The sequence below is a fragment of the Kryptolebias marmoratus genome, linkage group LG3 (genome assembly GCF_001649575.2).
Source record: "Kryptolebias marmoratus isolate JLee-2015 linkage group LG3, ASM164957v2, whole genome shotgun sequence".
NCBI lineage: Eukaryota > Metazoa > Chordata > Actinopteri > Cyprinodontiformes > Rivulidae > Kryptolebias > Kryptolebias marmoratus.
The window spans coordinates 8959494-8979392 of NC_051432.1; the positions used below are offsets into that span (position 1 = coordinate 8959494).

Below are 19899 nucleotides of genomic sequence, written 5' to 3' on the forward strand. Positions count from 1 at the left end.
TTTTTTTTTGGATCTTGACCACATCGGAACAGATCCAGTTCATAAAATACATTACTTAGATAGTTCAGACATGAACTAAACTATTCTAGAGTGAAAGAAGAATGAATAAAACTCACCATGTGATTTGTGAAGCCTTTATCGTTTTTGTGAAAGTTCATAAAAGAGACTTTTTAATCTTTTTCTTTTTGGCATCTGGACCACATCAGAACAGGTCCAGTTCAGAAATACAATTCTTAAAGACAGTTCAAACCTGGCTAAAATTTTTCTGTACTAAAGTCAGAAACTTTAAAACAGTTTTTTAAATTTTTATTTTATTTTAAACACGTTATTCTTTTTGTGAAAGTCCAAAAAGGGCAATTTCAAAATTATGAACAACATAAGAATTGGCTTGTCCTGTAACCAGTGGCTTGCCGATTCAAACCCACTGCTTCATTTGTCTCAGCTGTTGTGTCCTTGGGCAAGACACTTCACCTGCCTTTCCTACTAGTGATGGTCAGAGGGCTCGGTGGCGCCCGTGTGATGGCAGCCTCACTTCTGTCAGTCTGCCCCAGGGCAGCTGTGGCTACAATGTAGCTTACCACCATCAGTGTGTGAATGTGTGGATGAATTGGTGAATGATTGTAGTGTGAAGTGCTTTGGGGTCCTTGGACTAGATAAAGCGCTATACAAAGGCAAGCCATTTACCATTTACCATTATAAGGTTTTGGTTTTGGTGCCACCCTGAGATTATGAGTGGATGAGGGATAAATAAGAGCTCAGTGAGGTTAAGGTTGAAAGATCTGTTGTAACACAAATAAATAAGACAACTGAACACCTCAGGGCATTTCTAATGGAACAGGGAGACAAACTGAATATTTCAGGCTCAAGCACGAGCACATTATTACTTCTATAAATAGGTCTCCTCATTTTCAGACCGTATTAACACACATCCTCCAAGATTTGCTGAGGATCTTTGTTTAGGCTGCATTTCAAAAGATTTTTTTTCTTCTTCTTCTAAGTAAACCACAAACCAAGAATAAAGAAAAATGTGAAACGGGTGATGAAGATGGAGGGCGTAAACGTAAAGTCCACTTTTCTGCTGATGTTTATTCAGCGACTAAAAGGGTCGACTGCCTCTCGTCTAAAGTCTGAGCTCATCAAGACAAACACTGTTGAGGGGCAGTGAACATCACACGGACTAACTTCTGCCTCCATCTAGTGGAGCTTGCAATCGAAACTCAGAAAATTCAAAGTCTAATCACGCTTTAGCTGCAATAAAGCAGCAGTTCAGATGCTTTGAGGTGGGGCTCTGTGTAAAGGCTATTAACAATTAATATCTTACCTGCTGCAGATAGCGCTTTGAACGACCTTAGTTTGGAGGAAAAAGGGTTTAGTTCTGACAGGACTGACGAGCTAATGGCTAGTCCAAGCAGAGCCAAGATCAAAGTGGATTCATTGCTTCCAAACTCAAAAATTATGTAATGGTTCACGCAAATTATTGTTTCATAAACTTTTACACTCCTGTCAGTTTAACATTACATGGTTATTTACACAGAATTCTTCTTCTTCTTCAGCAAGTGCAAATAGATACAGCAGCAGCTAGCTGTAGCACTGCAGACTGGGGCACCTCTGGCGGTAACATCGTATTTCCTGCTGGAGCAAAATGCAAAGGTTTATAAAATGGTGGTTGCAGTACGTTTATGAAACGTTTGTGACTGAAGTTGGTTTTAAGCAGTCCACTTTGGTCCTGGTCCTGCTCAAACTAGTTGTTTATCTGGTCAGATTTAAACTCTTTTTATTGAAACTAAGGTTGTTCAAAGAGCTATCTGCAAGATATTCTTCGTAGTCTTTCCATGGACCCCCACTCAAAAAGATCTGAACTATCCTTTTAATGTAACATAATGCACATAAGACGGTTATTTATTGATTTATTTTCTCTTAAACAAGATATGGTTTCTGTTTCTGGTTGCATTTTCCTTCATGTCGAGGCCTGCAGAGTTGTTAGCATGTCCTCTGGTACCCTGTTGTTGCCTGATCTCACCAGTGACAGGAGAGTCTATTGATCTTGGCGGTTCCTTAAAAAATAACTAATCAGCTTACATTTTGGATAAAGAGCCCAAACTATCCAATAACCATCAAGCTGCTGGACTTTGATCACATTCACCCCACCTTATATAAAACCTCCCCTCACATATTGATCAGCTGGACGTCCTGTTGATGTGTGTGTTCTCAGAAACCTGCTGCGCTGAACGTTTCAGAGACAGACTATTGGACCACAGATATTAAAAATTCAATGATAAAAGTCAAAGTTCATTTGGACGTTTACACATCATAAGACCACTGCATCTATACGGCTGCAGACGGTTCTTCTGCTCTCAGTGTGAAGAGGTCAGTGAGCAGAAACATGTCGAACAGCAAGCCACCTTCCGTCAGCTGCACAGGTAGGATCTTTCTGTCTTTTTCTTTCTTTCTTTCTTTCTTTCTTTCTTTCTTTCTTTCTTTCTTTCTTTCTTTCTTTCTTTCTTTCTTTCTTTCGTTCTTTCTTTCTTTCTTTCTTTCTTTGCTCCTACCACCGAAAGAGGTCACTCTCCGGTATCTTTTTCAACCTTGCAGATTCTCGTCTACCGTGCTGCGAACATGCAAAAACCTGCAACATGCCAAAGTTAAGCACAAATCCCCCTNTTCTTTCTTTCTTTCTTTCTTTCTTTCTTTCTTTCTTTCTTTCTTTCTTTCTTTCTTTCTTTCTTTCTTTCTTTCTTTCTTTCTTTCTTTCTGGCTGTTTAACATCGTTTTCCCTTTTATCACCTCAGTAAAGAAGGCCTCTCCCTCCTCCACCATCATCCGAATGGTTTTACTGGGGAAGGCGGGCAGCGGTAAAAGCTCCACCGCCAACACCATCCTGGGCCGTAAGATCTTGGACCTGAAGGTCAGCGGTGCCTCAGTCAGCCAGCACTGCCGCCGGGCCAGCGGAGAGTTTTGTGGGCGCCAGCTGCTGCTGTTGGACACTCCCGGGGTGCTGGACTCTCATCAGACTCCACAGGAGGTGCAGAGGGAGCTGAGGAGGAGCCTGAGCCTACTCTTCCCCGGGCCGCATGTTTTCCTGATCGTCGTCCAGATTGGGAGGTTCTCTCCGGACGAGAAGGAAGCGGTGCGGCAGATCAAAGGGGCCATGGGTTCTCAGGGTTTGGGGTACTCCGTGGTGGTTTTTACCCATGGAGACCGCCTTGAAGAGGGGACGTCCGTGAAGCGCTGCCTGATAGACCAGTGCCGGGACCTGGCTGAGCTGGTGGCCGGATGTGGGGGCAGGTACTGCGTCTTCAACAACCAGAACCTCAAGAACAGGGAGCAGGTGTCCGAGCTGTTCACCTTGGTGGAGGCCGTGATGCGGGACACTGGGGAAAGCTGCTACACCAGCAAGATGCTCCAAAGAGCAGAGGAGGACCTGGCTCTTCAGCTCCAGCAGGAGACTGAGAAGGCTGAGCTTCTGAAAAGGAAGCAGGAGCAAACTCTCAAAGAGTGGTACAAAAAGGAGCTGGAGATGGTTCAGTGGCAGAGCAAGAAGGAGCTGGAGGAGCTGAAGGTGAAACAGGATTTGGAGAAGGAGAGGGAGGAGAAACTGGCAAGAGATCGGGAGGAGACCTTGAGGAGGGAGGTGGAGGAGAGGAAGGCGCAAGAGGTGGCGGCGCTGATAGAGATGGAGAGGAAGGAGAGAGCCGATGTTCAGGAGAGGCTGGAGAAAGTTACCAAAATGTTGGAGGAGCAGGTGGAGCGGGAGGAGCAGATGAGGCAGTCAATAGAGGAGAAGATCCAGAGGGACAAGGAGGAAAAAGAGAAGCAGGAGAGGGAGAGGGAGCTGCAGCAGATCCAGATAGAGCAGGCCATCAGGCAGAGGGAGGAAGTGGAGAGAGACGTCCTGCAGAAAGAGTTAGACAAACTCTGCCAGAAGCTGGAGGAGCTGAGCAGGAAGGAGGAGGGCAGGAGACGGCAAATGGAGAACGTGCTCCGGCGGGAGAGGGAGGAGAACCAGAGGGAAATGGACATACAGATGGAGCACCTCAGAGCGGAGAAACGGCAAACCGAGGCCTTCAAGCGGGAGCTGAAGCTCACGAAAATCAAGCTCGAGCAGCAAGCAGCGAGCGAAGAGAGACTGAAGAGGCTGCTGGAGGACAGCCTGGGGGAGGACCGGGGCAAGGAGGTGTCCTCACTGCAGAGGCTGTGCGGGAAGAAGTGTGCTCAGATGATGGAGAGGAGGGCTGCGGGGAAGCGTCTGACCGTGGCAGCTGTGACCGGATACGTGCAGGAGATGGGTCTGCTGGGACTGAACGCAGCTCTGGAGAAGCTGGGAACACCATGTTCTATTCAGTAACGACTCCTTTCATTGTTGCCCGTTGACTTTTACAGATATTTAGCTAAGATTTGGTGCTGTAGTAGCTGAGAGTCATCCCCAACACATGCTCTGAGCACTAATTGATTGCATGGGATTTATTTTTAACCTTGGCCATTAACAGTCAGAGTCAGGCCCTGTCTGTCTTGTTAGCAAAACCTCTCATGAACACTGGACACATTTTAAAAGAAACTCTCAGAAAGTAATAACTGGATGTCTAACACACACTAATGCATGAGAGCTAATGCATCTTGCAAGATCTTGCAATATCGAATTAGTTTGCATGTAACGTTTAGTAACAAGCATAGACTAAAACGTCCCTTCTCATCATAAGACGATTTCAGTCTAAAACTCTGTTATGTAAGGCGGTGGGCGATATGCATAAGAGGCCTTTTATTTCAGATTTTTTTTCTTCAATGTGCTGTTTTCTGCAAAGTTTTTTTTATTTTCCTGTCCTAAATAGACATTATACTTTGACTTTTACTGTTTCCATTGTTTTGAATCAACCTGTAACTTGGGGGAAAAAAAAATCTGGAAATGAATGCCTCTGCGGAAGCAGTTTCATTCCAACAAATGGATGTAATTCCTGCGTAGTGCCCTAAATCAGCAAATGCACAAACTCAGGGAAATGATGGAGATAATCTGATTATCAGCTCCCCGCCCTCCACCCCGAGCTGCTGCTTCTGTCTCCATCATTTAAATCTGTGCTCAAACCAAACCCTGTTTCCATTAATAAACAGCGCACAGTGCTTTAGTGTTCCTCCTTACAGATGCTGCTGTGAGCTCAGCTGGGCCATCTGGCTGTGCTCTGAACCAAAAACTCTGCTTTTAGCATGAATGGCTTTGAGTGGATCGGCTTCTTTAAGTACACTTTCATTACCCAGGCTGTGGGGCAGTACTGTGACTGGGATTTGATGACAACTCAGAGTATTAGGGAAGAAAATGCAAGTTTTTATTATAGGAATCAGTGCATTTTAGAAGTCGACCGATGATAAGGAGGCTTTGTGTTTCAAAGATAATTAAAACGTTACAGTCTGTGTGTGTGTGAAACCTATCTAATGTAGAGTGCAGTGTCAGAATCTTTTCTTACATTAAACTGTACGGTTTGAGATAAACCAAAAATACACTGAGCTCTGTTTGTAAGAATTAAATGAGACAGTTTTATTTTAACTCGAAACAGGTGTCTAAATTTAATTTGTTCTCTATTTTATTCCTTTTTTAATGGTTTCTGTCTGTGTGCATTTTTGTGTCTGTCTGTTAGCAAAATATCCCTCGAACCACTGGACAGATTTTAATGAAACTTTCAGAAAGTAATCACTGGATATAGATCTACAACTGATTACCTTTAAAAGTTCACCTGATTCGAGATGGCTGCCACAGCCAGCTGACCTTAAAAGACCCAAAAATGGCTGTAACTCAGACAGATTTACAGATTTTGAGGTAAAATTTGATGGGTTAGTAGGTGAGAGTCATTCCCAACACATATAGTGAGCGTGACATCTTGCTGTATTGCGTGAGATCAAACACAGTGTTGTTTTCAACCAAAATGGCTCCAACTGCATCACTTTTATCAATCAGATGATCTCAGTTTAAAACTCTGGCATGAAAGATGGTGGGCGATACGAATTCCATGTCAGGCTTTTATTGTATTTACCTATTTATTTGTGGATGCCTCATTGCTAGATTTAAAGTTAATCAAATTATTGATCAAACCTTTCCAGAAAATTTGAGAGGACTGTATAGTTTTCAGTTGACTTATAGAGAAGGTTAAGGGGTTAAAAAAACATAAAATAAAGAAATGGGCTCTAAGATATCCAGCCACTATTTATTCATAAAACTAACTGTCTTAAGAAGGTGCAGTTTTCTATTATTAAATAAAAATGTGAATTTATGTGGAGGCTTTGAGCTTTGAAAAAGTAATAAAATCCTGTCAAAAACATACAATTTGTGATTAAAATAATTTGATTTAGGCCAGACTTTAAAGGGAAACATTTTATATTTTAAATCTGAAACTATTTAATAAATGAATGAATGAAAAAAAAGCACATGGAAAAATTTAAAGGGATATAAATCACATCTATACAGGGAAGAAATGGCTAAAAGTCATAACATTTCTGTTTAAACAGTCTATATGAACAGGGTAACTCGTCCATCCATCCATCCATCCATCCATCCATCCATCCATCCATCCATCCATCCATCCATCCATCCATCCATCCATCCATCCATCCATCCATCCATCCATCCATCCATCCATCCATCCATCCCTATCTGTCTGATCCTGGTCGGTGTCGCAGGAAGCTGGCGTCAGCCTGCAGCAGCCTACATGTGAGCGGTGGGTCCACCTTGGACAGGTCACCTGTCTGTTACAGGGTCAACACAGACGGACTCACCTGAGGATTTGAAAATGGACTCATACGCAGGAGGTGAGAAGACAAGACATTCAGCTAGATTTTGCCATCCCCATTACTGACAAAACGTAGCTTTCACCTGAAGGTTCTAGCTTCAAAACTTTAGTTTAAAAAGGATTATGACTAAACCATAAATTGAAATATATCCATCCATTTTCTTTACCTGCTTCTCCATTTCAGGTCGCGGGGAGCTGGTGCCTATCCCCAGCAGTCACTGTGCGAGAGATGAGGGGCATCCTGGACAGGTATTGAAATATAGTTACATATTAAAATGCTTTACAGAAAACATCTTAGTTTTCCAGCAAGTTAGTTTGAATCGACAGAGGTAAAATATCAGTGAGCCAACAAGCTGCTGAACGAATGGATGTGGATCCTGAAGTACAGACTTCCAGTCTGTAATAAAACTATAAGATCTGTCATTAATGAGCTTTAAAGACTTTTTTTATTCCTCATCCAGCTCCAACCAAAACATTTAAAGTGTGTTTTAACGTTACATTTATTTTATTTAATCATTTTTGTATCTCTCGCCTTAAATCCTGAATTAGATCAATTCTGATTTGATTTCTAAAGGCTAATGTGATTTTTTTCTCTCTTTGTAAGCAATATTTTCATTTGATCAGTGGGAGAGCCACTGGTTAATGCAGGAGGATTAAAATAAGGGATCAGCTCTGGATGGCCCTCTGCATTTGGTGTTGCTGCGTCTTTATCAAGGGAACCAATTTTCTATATGACTGAAATCTACCATGATCCTTGGATGGTTATTTAGCTGTGTTTTTCATTGTTTTATTTTAAAATTTGTTGTATTCAGCATTTTTTCTGCCCCTTACTGTAGCTCCTCACTGTTTTGTTGTATAGATACAGATTAAGCATTCACACTATTGCTTTCACGGTTTGGAAATTTGTTTTTTCTGCTTGTTTTTTTTTTTTTTGCAATCTAATACTTTGTGCTTCTTTTAGACATTTGTATATCAAAAGGTACATGTCATTCAGGAGATAGGTGCTGTGATTTTTAAAATTTTTATTAACAAATATTTCCCCCATGGAAACACATTGATATCTCTTCGCTACATTTAAAAACATTGTTTTGAAATCTGCTTCAACAAACGTGATCTATTTTTGTTTTCTTATTCTACTTGCTCATCTTTAGCTACTTTTAGCTTTCAAATAACCTTTTGATAGTCTTAACAAGCATTTTTGCAACTTTTAGCTTCTAGAGCTGGCTTTTTGACACTTTTACCCTTCAGCAACATTAGCTCATGGTGTTTTGCTTCTTTTATCTTCAACATCTCTGTTCCAGCTTCACTCAGCGCTCAGCATTCACGCTGTATTTCCACAGAAAATGCAATTTCTCCAGTAAGAGATGGTTTCCTCAGCCAGCCTTGCCTTACAGCTGTTCTTCAGCTGCAGTCAGTCAGTATTCACCTCTCAGCACTTTGACTTCACCTGCAGCTTTGGAGTTTGTCCTCCTGTAATTGTGTTGCTGCTCTGTCAGCTTGATGTTTTATTTATTGAAACCCTTATTTGTTGCTTAGTTTCCCTGCGTCTGAGTCTGCATTTCTGGGTCCTTTTACTCAGGACAAAGTCTGTACCCTGTGTGGCAGAACCATGACTGTTCCACTCTAATGCTTACCAGGAGGAGATTTACCAAAAGATGTAAATAAGGACGGTTGTTCTTTCTGATTGTTTTGTCATCTGCAAACTTCCTGAGGCAGCATAAGGCTGATGTGAGCGGGAGAGCTCAGAGCTCGCCAGCCAATGCTGTGACGGCTGATAGGACAGTCTCATGTGACCAGCTGTTCTGAGCCCAGTGCGCCTCGGAGCCGCTGCGCTCCAGCGGTCAGCTGGTGTAAATCTGCGGCGCGCACAGAGCAGCAGCGCAGATCAGCCCGGTCTGTCTGTCTGTCTGTCTGTCTGTCTGTCTGTCTGTCTGTCAGGAACAGGGTCGAGCTCAGTTCGCTTCAGCATGCGGCGGCGCGCAAAGCTGGACCATGAATAACAGCACCGGCTGGGCGCTGCTGGGAGCCGCCGGGGCTCGGGAGGACGAGCCGCCGGCGCACCGAGCTCTGACGGGCTGCGTCCTGGCGCTGCTCATCGTCTGGACCCTGCTGGGGAACCTGACGGTGTGCGCGGCCGTGTACCGCTACCGCCACCTGCGCGCCAAAGTCACCAACATCTTCATCGTGTCCCTGGCTCTGTCGGACCTCCTGGTGGCCGTGCTGGTGATGCCGTGGAAGGCCGTGGCCGAGGTGGCCGGGTTCTGGCCCTTCGGGAGCTTCTGCAAGACCTGGCTGTCCTGCGACATCATGTGCTCCACGGCGTCCATCCTCAACCTGTGCGTGATCAGCGTGGACCGGTACTGGGCCATCTCCAGCCCATTCTGCTACGAGAGGAGCATGAGCAAGAGGGTGGCTTTCGTCATGATCGGGGTGACCTGGACGGTGTCCGTGGTCATCTCCTTCGTGCCCGTGCAGCTGGACTGGCACCGGGCGGGGATCGGAGACGCGGACCGCCTGGCGGCGCCGCGTGACGGAAGCTGCGACTCCAGCCTGAGCCGGACCTACGCCATCTCCTCCTCCCTCATCAGCTTCTACATCCCCGTCCTCATCATGATCGTCACCTACACCCGCATCTACCGGATAGCCCAGGTGCAGATCCGCGTCATATCCTCCCTGGAGCGCGCGGCGGAGCACGCGCAAAGCTGCCGCTCGCACCTGCCCGAGCTTTGCCCTCACCTGTGCTCAGAGGTGGGCGCCGCCTCGTACCAGTCGCACGTCGGCGTGCGCGCGGAACCCCGCGGGGCCGATCGGTCCCACCGCGAGCTCAGAGTCTCCATCAGGAAGGAGACGAAGGTGCTGAAGACCCTCAGCATCATCATGGGCGTGTTCGTCTGCTGCTGGCTGCCCTTCTTCATCCTGAACTGCGCCCTGCCGTTCTGCCCCGCGCCGGGGGCCCCGGGGGCCCAGCGGGGGCCCTACTGCGTGAGCGAAAAGACCTTCGACGTGTTCGTGTGGATCGGCTGGAGCAACTCGTCTCTCAACCCGGTGATTTACGCTTTTAACGCGGACTTCAGGGACGCCTTCCTGCGCCTGCTGCGCTGCCGCGGACGGGGCTTCCTGTCCGCCGTGAGCGCGGCGGTGGAGACCATGATGATGGCGAGCAACGAGGCCGGCATCCCGAGGCGGGACAGCCCTCTGAAGGCCAAGCTGAGCGTCTCCACGAACACCAGGGGCAGTCAGGACAGCGGGACCACCACGGTGACGGTGTTTTACCACAGAGAGGCCACGGCGGAACAAGTGATGGACACCGTGGAAAGATACGACGAAGACAAACTGACACAGATACCCAAATAGACGTCAGCTCGACTCTTCTTTAAAGTACACTTTTCTTGGCCCTCATTGCAAAGTGTGAAATCCAGCAGGAAAACAGGTTATCCTGCTCCTTCAAAGAATGCACTTTGAAAGAGTTTACTCCGGTAGTCTTTCAGATATATTAGATGCAATTCTCAAATGCAGGTCCACACTCAATGTAAACAAAGCACTTGGCTGAATCCTCAAGAAACAACATGACTGACTTACACCAGGCTGGTCTGTGTAGGTAAACAAATATGGCGGAATCGGACTTAGAGCTATAAGTTTATCCTGTTAAACAAATGCACGTGGTATAGTTGGCATTTGGTCACAAACTTGGGTTAAAACATTTTGGTTTAAGTTCACATTAACCACGGACATGAGAACAGTTGTGTCCTGATTTTGTTGATTGCTTTGTGATTTTTTTTTTCATCCGGTCTTCACGACTTTGCAATGAGTGGCTTTAACGTAAGTCGACCCCGAACCTAAAACCTTTACAGCAGATGGAGATGAACGCTTTCTTTCTTCTGTGCACCAAATTTAAAAAAAAGTTCAATTCACGATTCATCCATTCAGTTGGTTTATTAACAAGAAACTAACTCATCATCAACTCATTAAAGCCATAGTCTGGCCATTTTGAAGAGTGGATCTGCGGAAAGTGAGGAAGAAATAATATCTTACCTGCTTTGGAGAAACAGTTTTATCCAGACCAGACTGATGAGCGTATGGCTAGTCTGAACATAGCTAAGACTAAAGTGGAATTCTGTTGTCTTAAAACAACTCCAATCTAAAAAAAAACAACCTCATATTGTATATTTGTACAAATGCCTTTTCATGAACCTTTACATTGCTGGGTATTTTAACAGATTTACACCCAGGCTGCACTGGAAGTGCTACAGCTAGCTGCTGCTATTTGTGCTTGCAAATAAAATTCTGTGTAAATAACCTTGTAGCCTACCGTAGAGCTGATGGAAGTGTAAAGATTTATAAAACAGCGTTTGAATGAAGCACCATGAAACTTTTGGGACTGGAGTTGTTTTAAGAAAGCAGCAGTGTACTTTGTTCTTGACTGATTTTGAACTCACTGTCACTTCTGCTGGACAATTTTTTTTCCAAACAGAGGTTTGGAGAAAAAAACTATCTACAACAGGTAAGATGTTATTTCTTCATAACTTTTCCCACAGACCAACACCTTGAAATGGCCGGAATATCCCTTTACCTGTCATATTTGTTTTTATATACTTAAGTCATTTTCTTCATTTGCTACATATAAACTTTTCACTAAAGCATTAACCACAGTCTCCCAGATGATGTTTTTAAAAAACAAACTTAGGCTCACTGTAAACCTCACGTTTGAGAAAGAACCAAAAATTCTCAATTTTATTTATTTATTTAAAAAAAAAAATCTTTGTCAACTTTGAAGACCAAGGACGAGAGTCTCGGATGCATGTGATGGATCAATGTCTTCAATGATGTTCATGTTTATCTTGACTCCTCCAGACCTTAAAGCAGCACTTTAAATCTTCTGAAATGAGGTTCTGTATGAACCATTATTATCTTACCTGCTGTAGATCGCTCTTTGAATATTCTGCTGGTGACAGGACAGATGAGCTAAAAGCTAGTCAGAGCGCAGCAAAAAACAGAAAAACTGTTGTCTTAAAACAACCCCGAATCTCAAAACATCATAGCTGTTCACGCAAACACTACTTTATATATTTTTACATGGTAACATTTCACCTTACACAGATATTTATGTAAAAAAATCAGTGTTTTTTAGCGAGTACAAACAGCATCAGCAGCATTTCTGAAGGCAGCCTGGGACGCTTCAAGCAAGAATGTCATAAAGTTTCTGTTAAAATATCCCAGTAATGTGTTGGAGTTGTTTTAAGATGGCAGCAATCCACTTTGGTCTTGACCCTGCTCACCAGTGCTGTCAGAATTAAACTCAAAGACCTGTCTACAGCAGGTAGGACACTGACTGCTCATGACCTTTCCACCTGACCCCACTTTAGGTGGTGCCCTGCTTGCGACTGTTACTGACTGAGAACGGGTCCGCCCGCCCATTCCTTCAGATGTCACTTTCATTTGTTCTGTCCATAAAAATGCATTAAAAACAAACAAACAACAGAAATCAGCGTTCAGTTACTTTCCTCGGCTCAGTTTTGATGCTTCAGCTTGTGAATCGGTTCGACCGCGGTCCTTTTTCGGCCCTCCTCATCTGGAACACGTTTCTGAGCACCGAGTCGACCTACTTCAGGAAACTCCACACAGGCTGCATTTGTGGAACAAGGTCGCACAAGAGGAAGGGACCCTTTAACAATTAAAACAAAAACAGAAAAGATTTGATGAACACGTTCAGTTTTTGGATTTTTTTTTTCCATTTTTATCATCCTCCTTTGACCCATTTTCCCTGAAGCAATGACGGTGACTTATAACATAATTCGCAGGTAAACCTTTAATCAGTTTCGGCTCATTGTCGGAGCAACTGCGGCTTCGGCAGGTTCAGTGTTCCTCTGGTGGTTTGACCCCTGACCCCTGCTTGTGTTTAGGCGTCTCTGAGGAGGACACTAAACTTCATACTGTCCCAGATATGTCCCAGATGTCTCCTTGATGAGCGGCTGAGGAGAAAAATCCACTTGTGTAGAGTGCAGCATTTAAATCAAACTGCGCTGCAGGGGAGCGTGACTAAATTGGGATTTACAGAGATTACTTAATAAAACGCACTGATTTATTTATTCATTATTTTAAAATTTAAAAAAGCATGAAACATAAATTTCTCTGTTCTCTGTTGGCGTTTGTGATCAAGATCATTGTGATAATTGAAGGTGAAGATGGAATATTTTAAATCTCTTTAGAATATTAATTCTTAGCTTTGTTTTTGTCTTACAATCAAACACTTTAGGCTGCAGCCTCCAGTTTCACCATTGATAAAGAGCAAGCTGTCTTTGCCTTCTTTTTCTCTACCTTGACGTATAGAGACATTTATCAGAGCTCAGAGCTCTCTCCAAATGGGATTATATAAGTAAGTCACATTAGCACTCATCTGCTGAGCATCCCGGTTGATGCACTGTGCACTCTGTTTATCCCCCAAACTCCTCCTATAAGAGACAGACATGAATAATTTGTGCCTGAAGGTTGTTCCTGTGAAAGATGTCCAGACCTGTGAGAACACAGAGGCTTTTACGCTGACAACGCTCAAAAACACAAGACGGGAGTCCACAGAGAGGCTGCCGCTGAAAGGACAGGACAGGACAGGACAGGACAGGACTCTGGGTCTCACGATGCTCTCGGTGCTAAACTTTCTTCAGCTCAACATTCAGCCATTTTTACTTTCTTTAATGAGACTTCCTTGTTGGTGTTAAACATGTAGGAGGGTCCAATGACTTTAATAGGCTGAAAGCATTAACGGAGAAAAATGAACATTTTAATCTCGTCCATTTGTTCCTGTCTTCTTAAAGACACATGTACTCAGATTTCAACTCTAACCGGCGGAGAGGAAAAGTTCAAGTGGTCAAAACCAATTTGGGACTGAGCCTCTTATTTGCTGTAAACGCTGGGTTTATCTCCAGTGGTCACTGAGCAAGAGGCGGGGGACACCCTGGACAGGTCTCCAGTCCATCACAGAGACACATCGAGACGCAGAGTTTAATCTGAAAATTTACAGATGAACCTAACGTGCACGTTTTTGGTCTGTGGGAGGAAACCAGAGTACCCGGAGAAAACCCACATGTTCACAGGGAGAACATGTAAACTCCACCAAGAAAGACTGGGAGGCGAACCTGCGACCTTCTTGCTGTGAGGCGACAGCTCTAACCACTGTTCAACCGTGCCACCACAATCATAGTTACTCTAATAAAAATTGTATTTAAATGATTTTAAAATCCTTAAAAAGCTTCGGTGTCTGGAACCTGGGGGCATCAGATTTCCAGAGGTGGCCATCGCCCCCCTCTGGCCCCCACTTGGTGGCACCACTGAGCTTGAGGTCTCTGTTTATATTTATATTTGTTCACGGCACATCTGAAAATAAGATCATGAATTTGCATTTCATGGAATCACAATTGAAATGAAATGGGAGACATTTGACTTTTGTCTCATTTTTTAAATGGACTAGTGTTCAGTGGGAAATAATACAATACACCATTAGCATTTATAGTCTAAGCTTATTTGCAATGCTTATCCCTAGATGTACCCTTTTTGTTACATAAAAGACTTCAAAACAGTTTAAAATATAAACAAATATAAAAAAAATAAATAAAACTATCAAGGCTACAAGTAATTCAACGGAAAATAAACAAAGAATCTGCAATAACATCATAAAACGAGAGGTCATGGTTATTTATGAATACAGCTGGGTTTGTTTTGTTAATTTTAAGAATGACCAGCTACGGCAACAGAAATAGGAACTCCTGTGTTGTTGGAACGAATATTGAAAACAAACAAAAGAAAATATGCTCTGTTTGCTTCTGCAGGCCTGCTGTTTTAATGACAAGCCTCCTGCACAGACGCTTCCCACACCAGTCAGTCACATCTGGTTCTTTTTGTGTTTTTGTGTCTGCAGATCCAAATTCTATAAAATACACGCAGATAATAACAGAAGATCTGTGGAGGATTTGAACAGATGAACACTTGAGGACTGAATATAAGTAAAAAAAACTATAAAACTGTCATGGTTTGGTATTTTCAGTTTGTTGTGTTTGATTATTGTCTTGTTTCAGTTTAGTTTTCCTGTCCATGCCCTGTCACTCTCCACCTCCCCAGTACTTTTCCTGTTAGGTCTGCCACGCCCATCTCCACCTGCTGGTAATTGTTTCTCACTCACCTGTGTCCATTTTTCTCATTATCCTCTGTCTTTAAGTACCGGTCTTTCTCATTCACTAGTCACTGGATCATTCCGCTTTGTCTGCTTGTTGCCATGCCATGTCCCTGCCTTTCATCTAGTTGTGGATTTTGTTATTGTTAGTTTTTGCTGCCTCGTCAGCCTTTTGTTTTGTTAGTTTTATTTTAATAAATTTGTTTTTGTTCCTTTAAAAACTATGCGTCTGCGCTCTGGGTTCGCCGCCATCTCGCCGTCTCCTGACAGAAAACAATCAGTGACATTTCGGATCTCCTGATCGTCCTGCAGGAGGATCATTCTTCTCCCAGAATAACCGTTTAATGCAAAGCAGATGTAAATATAAAAATAGATTTTTATGCTCTGAACAAATTGAGATTGGAGTTGATTTAAAACAACAGTAGGTGGTGTAGATGCTGCTTGAGCTAGCTGCTAGCTCAAAAACCTGATCACAATTAAACTCTGTTTCTCCTAAAAAGGGATTGTCCAGAGAATGATATAAAACAGATAAAAACAAAGAAATAATTGTTCATAGCCTTTCTTTAGAAACCCATTTGAAAAGGCCTAAACCAACCCCTAAACCAGATGCGCTGTTTTGGACAGAGGAGCTTTTCTAAATATCTTTTGAGCTAATTTTCTTTTTGTAATTAACACCTTCTTGAGACAACTGGACATTTGAACGCACCTATTTGCATTTATGTGGGGACATTCGTTGGACACTTGCTTGGGCTGCATTTTAACAAATCATGTTGCTTAATAGATTTAATAGCACTCCTTGGGATGTTCAGGGTTTTGGGCTAGCTTTTAAACTCCAGCCCTGACCTGTTTTTCTCCAGAACTTTGTCTCTGACCCGTGTGGACAGTTCTTTGGTCTTCATGCTTGGTGGCAGCTCTGACTATGTGAAAGTGTCGCTCTGCTGTTGATTCAGGGGAAACGGGTGCAGTAGATGTACTGAGATCTTTTGACCTTTATTTACTTAATTATGTGGCTCCATCATTAGAGCTTCAGAGGAAAGGGGCTGAGTTACATGCGCACTCACCACGTTACAGTTTTAGTATATTTTCATACATTTTTTTTCATTGTTTAACTTCATTTATTTGGAGTATGAAAAGCCAATAAAATTCTAGGTAATAAGGCAACAAGATAGACAGAATACCAAGGGGGGGAAATACTTTTCCAACCCACTGTACACTAGTATATTTTCCATAACATTGCCTTATCTTTTAAAACTTGTTGTCAAAATAACTTGTCTGACCTTTAAAAGAATATTATTTCCACAGAGCAGCGGGGATTAACTCTGTGTGGAAAAACAGTGAGGAAAAACTGCATTTTTTCTACACAGGAAACATGCTTGTTTTTCTTTCACGGCATAATGTAGCATCCATTTGCTGTCTGAATGAATGCATTATGTGTAATAATAGTCACCATACCGAAGAGGATTAATAATAAAAGAGGAACAAGTTCCTCCTGAAACGTCCAGATGCTGCATGCAGGTTCCTCTGTGAGCAGGTATGACATAAAGTGCAAAAGGCTCAGAGTGACTCATTGTTTTATTTTAAAATGGTCTCCCTCTTGAACAAACACTGCCAGTCAGAAGACGTTACAATACACTTTATATTAGAAAAGAAAAGTTTTTTCTGAATGGACAGCTGGATGTATTCAGCAGAGCACCGCTGGCTGTCGGTTCTCATTCCTGGTGCTGCGTGAGGAAGCTGAATTATTAGTGCAAGCCATCAGAAAGCCTGCCATCCCACTCTCAGAGCATCCAACAAACCCTCTAAAAATAGACCAGGGGAACACACTCAGAGGGGGGAGAGGTTGTGAATCGTGCGTGGAGCAAAAGGGAAAAGCCACAGCAGCTGCCAGGTTTTCATTTCTACAAGCTGAGTAACAAGAATTTGAACTGCAAAATAAATAACAGGAAAAAGAAGTGCAGCTGCACCTCGAGATGAGTGTTTCTCACTGGTATTCAACAGCATAAAAATGAAACAATTTGTCAGAGCAATATTTAGGATAAAAAAGCTTTTATCAACACTGACTTTCTGAAACAGTAAAAGTGTTTTATAATTAACAAACGCAGGCAAACTCATATGTTTTCTTCTCTCATCTAAACAAAGATCTTAGTACAGAAAATGAATTTATTAGTGGAGAGTATGATTTATGGCTTCAGTTTGCAGTTTTATTGAGACAGACTAAACTATTTTCCTTCTAAAATTTGAAAAAATCAAAATATCTATGCCTTATCTTCTCATTTGGTTTATTTCACCAAACTAAACTTGATTTCCTGTTTGTAAGTCTATGTCTATGCCCCAACAATATATCTAGAGAGTAAGGCAGGTCCTTAAGAGCCAGCTGAATGGCAAGAACAAAGTCCAAGCCATCAACACGTACGCGGTGCCAGTCATCAGATATCCTGCTGGTATAATAACTTGGCTAAAGGAGGAGATAGAAGCGCCCAATAATGAACTGCTAAGGAAATGTCTCATGCACAAACAGGTGAGAGCTAACCAAGCGGACACTGTGGTGGTCGACAAACCACAGAAAAGGGCAGTGGTGACAGATGCAGCAATACAGACAGGCTGTATTTCCAGACAACAAGTCTGCAACAAGAGCGATGCTGGAGGCAGATGGATGCCATTAAACACGAGAGGGGTTTTTGCTGAAGGCTCACAGTAGACACTGTGCTCAGGTCAGCAGAATAGAGGGGCAAAATGATGGGAGCCGCTCCAACAGAAACACCTTCAGAGCAGCAGGGAGCACCACTTCTGATGACTTCAAAGCTGAGTCACAAGAACACAGGGGTGGTAAGTCCATAAGTTGCACTCATGGAGGGATTACAAAACAAGAGGCCCCCAGGCACAAAAATGTAGGGGTCCAGCACTCGTCCTACTGAAGGATTAATGCACACTTTGTCATAAATCAGCTCAGAGTCCACAACAAGAGACCACACAAGAAGTTATGAATTAAGATAATCTAAATCCAATTAACTAAACAAACACAAAAACAAAAGCCCTGTTGGCTGAGGAGAAAGAGCTGTTAGAAAAACAAAGTGTCACACGAGAAGGACGTCTCGTGGACATGTCCAACTAATGCAGAAAAAGTGCAATTTAGAAAACATGTTTGATACCAAGAATACTGATTATATGCTCAAATGGCTTGTCATAACTACTTTTACAGTCATAAATATTTTTTGTGTATTTTATATAAATATATATATACTTAATATTATGTCTAATTCATAGAAAAAGACGAGTGTAGAGTTTAAAATAAAACATTTCTTTATTTAATTTTGTGTCTCGTCATTATTTTAAGACTGGACAGTTCCCACTTTTTGAATCCTACTTCTCTGCAGCTGTAATAAAACAGCTGACATTGTCATAGCTTTTTTCTATTCGGTCCCAGCAAACACTGTCAACTGTGAAACCTCCTGAACTCAACTGAGCAGAGCAGGAAGGTTTTCCCTTTTCTTTGTGTTGAGTAGTCATCCTGAAAAGGTTACCAATAATAATTCTGCAACAATATTATATCCACCTCTTATCATTTTTCAGAGTATGTTCACTGTTCATTTCACTGTTCATCCATTTCCCTGTCATTTTACAATAACTTATATAATATATAATAACTTTTTTCAGTAAAGTTAAAGATTTAAAAACTTTAGCTGTACTGGTTAACCCACCTTGAATTTTATGCTATTTAATAATGAGTTAATTGGTTTTCTGTTATTCATGACCAACACCCAAAACAGCAAAATAAAGCAGTTTAATAAATGATAATAATAACTAAGAACACAACAACTATGAGAAACATTCAGTTTGTGACACTTCAGGCCACAGGGTGGCATCATTGGTCCAATCTGTTGACTTTTGTCCACATTTCTGAAAGTTTTTCTGTAACGCTGGTGCTTGTTGATCAGCAGTGACATTAAATAATTATATGCCAAACAGGCCATCATTTTGGGGCATTAGAAAGCTTCAAGTAGTCTTATTTGAAGTGGTTTTCCTAGCAAACACATCAGAAGTTTGGAGTTCCATTCACTGCCAGTCAAAGTGGAGGGGTTGTTTTTCCCAAAAGAAGGTGGAAAAAATGGGCAAAGACTAAGTACTCAAATGTGTTGCTTGACTCTCACATTAAGCATCCACATCTTGCATGGCCAAGACCTAAATTTCAGATTGACTGTTTACTTTCAGTAATGATCCTCCTCTCAGAGCATGTTTGTTTCTTAGAATCCAGGTTACTACAATATTGAAGCAGAAGACATGTCTGTGTGGCACGTTCCCAACAACTTTCCAGTGGAGCACTGGAACCTGGCAGCCATCCTTCGCTACCACACTAACAATCGCTTTTTTCGTCTGTATGGGGGAAACCTCTTTAACCTCTTCAAGGTAACCATCATAACAGTTAAGATGCTAATTTATTACTTATATTGAGTATAGCTCAGGCTCAGGACATGCAAGCATGACAAAAATCTCAAAACCTTCCAGCAATTTCCAGTGAGGTACAACGTTGGCTCATGCACCAATCGGGGTCCAGCTGTTCCCATTGTGTACGACTACGGAGACAAAGAGTCTACCAGATACCTATATGGACCAAACTCAAGAAGTAAAAACTTATTTTTTAAAAACCCATATTAAGAATTTATCATGCCATTAATGTAAAAGACCATCAAAATTTTGCTTTGTGTATTTTCTTCTGTTTTGTATAAAAGATGAGTTTGTACCAGGCTTCATCACATTCAGACCAATAAACAATGAAAAAGCAGCCATGGCTCTCTGCTCCGGGGTCAGGCCGAGTGGATGCAACTCTGAACATGTACAGGTGCTGGTCATAAAATTAGAATATCATGAAAAAGTAGATTGATTTCAGTAATTCCATTTAAAAAGTGAAACTTGTATATTATATTCATACATTACATACAAACTCATATTTCAAATGTTTATTTTGTTTAA

The 19899-nt window shown here is 42.4% G+C and overlaps 2 protein-coding genes across 4 annotated transcripts in view; both read left to right on the forward strand.

The window, feature by feature from the left end:
- The first annotated feature begins 2215 nt into the window (after positions 1–2215).
- Positions 2216–12292, forward strand: LOC108231639 (D(1) dopamine receptor-like). 3 transcript variants are annotated; one of them, XM_037975027.1, is made up of 3 exons: positions 2216–2420; positions 6490–6789; positions 6955–12292. In XM_037975027.1, exon 3 carries the CDS (start codon positions 8763–8765, stop codon positions 10122–10124), a length of 1362 nt encoding a protein of 453 aa, XP_037830955.1. In that variant the 5' UTR covers positions 2216–2420; positions 6490–6789; positions 6955–8762; the 3' UTR covers positions 10125–12292. The 3 variants fall into 3 exon arrangements, with proteins under 3 accessions (XP_037830955.1, XP_017264313.1, XP_017264327.1); XM_017408824.2 differs by lacking the exons at positions 6490–6789; positions 6955–12292 and adding an exon at positions 2790–5540 and having other exon boundaries at positions 2272–2420; XM_017408838.3 differs by lacking the exon at positions 2216–2420 and having other exon boundaries at positions 6340–6789.
- Positions 12293–17437: 5145 nt separating this feature from the next.
- Positions 17438–19899, forward strand: part of LOC108239247 (intelectin-like) — a 4275-nt gene continuing 1813 nt past the window's right edge. Inside the window, exons 1-5 of the mRNA XM_017421881.2 lie at positions 17438–17449; positions 17619–17732; positions 19177–19335; positions 19435–19552; positions 19659–19762. Of these exons, the coding sequence (XP_017277370.1) occupies positions 17438–17449; positions 17619–17732; positions 19177–19335; positions 19435–19552; positions 19659–19762 (507 nt within the window). The remainder of the gene's footprint in view (positions 17450–17618; positions 17733–19176; positions 19336–19434; positions 19553–19658; positions 19763–19899) is intronic.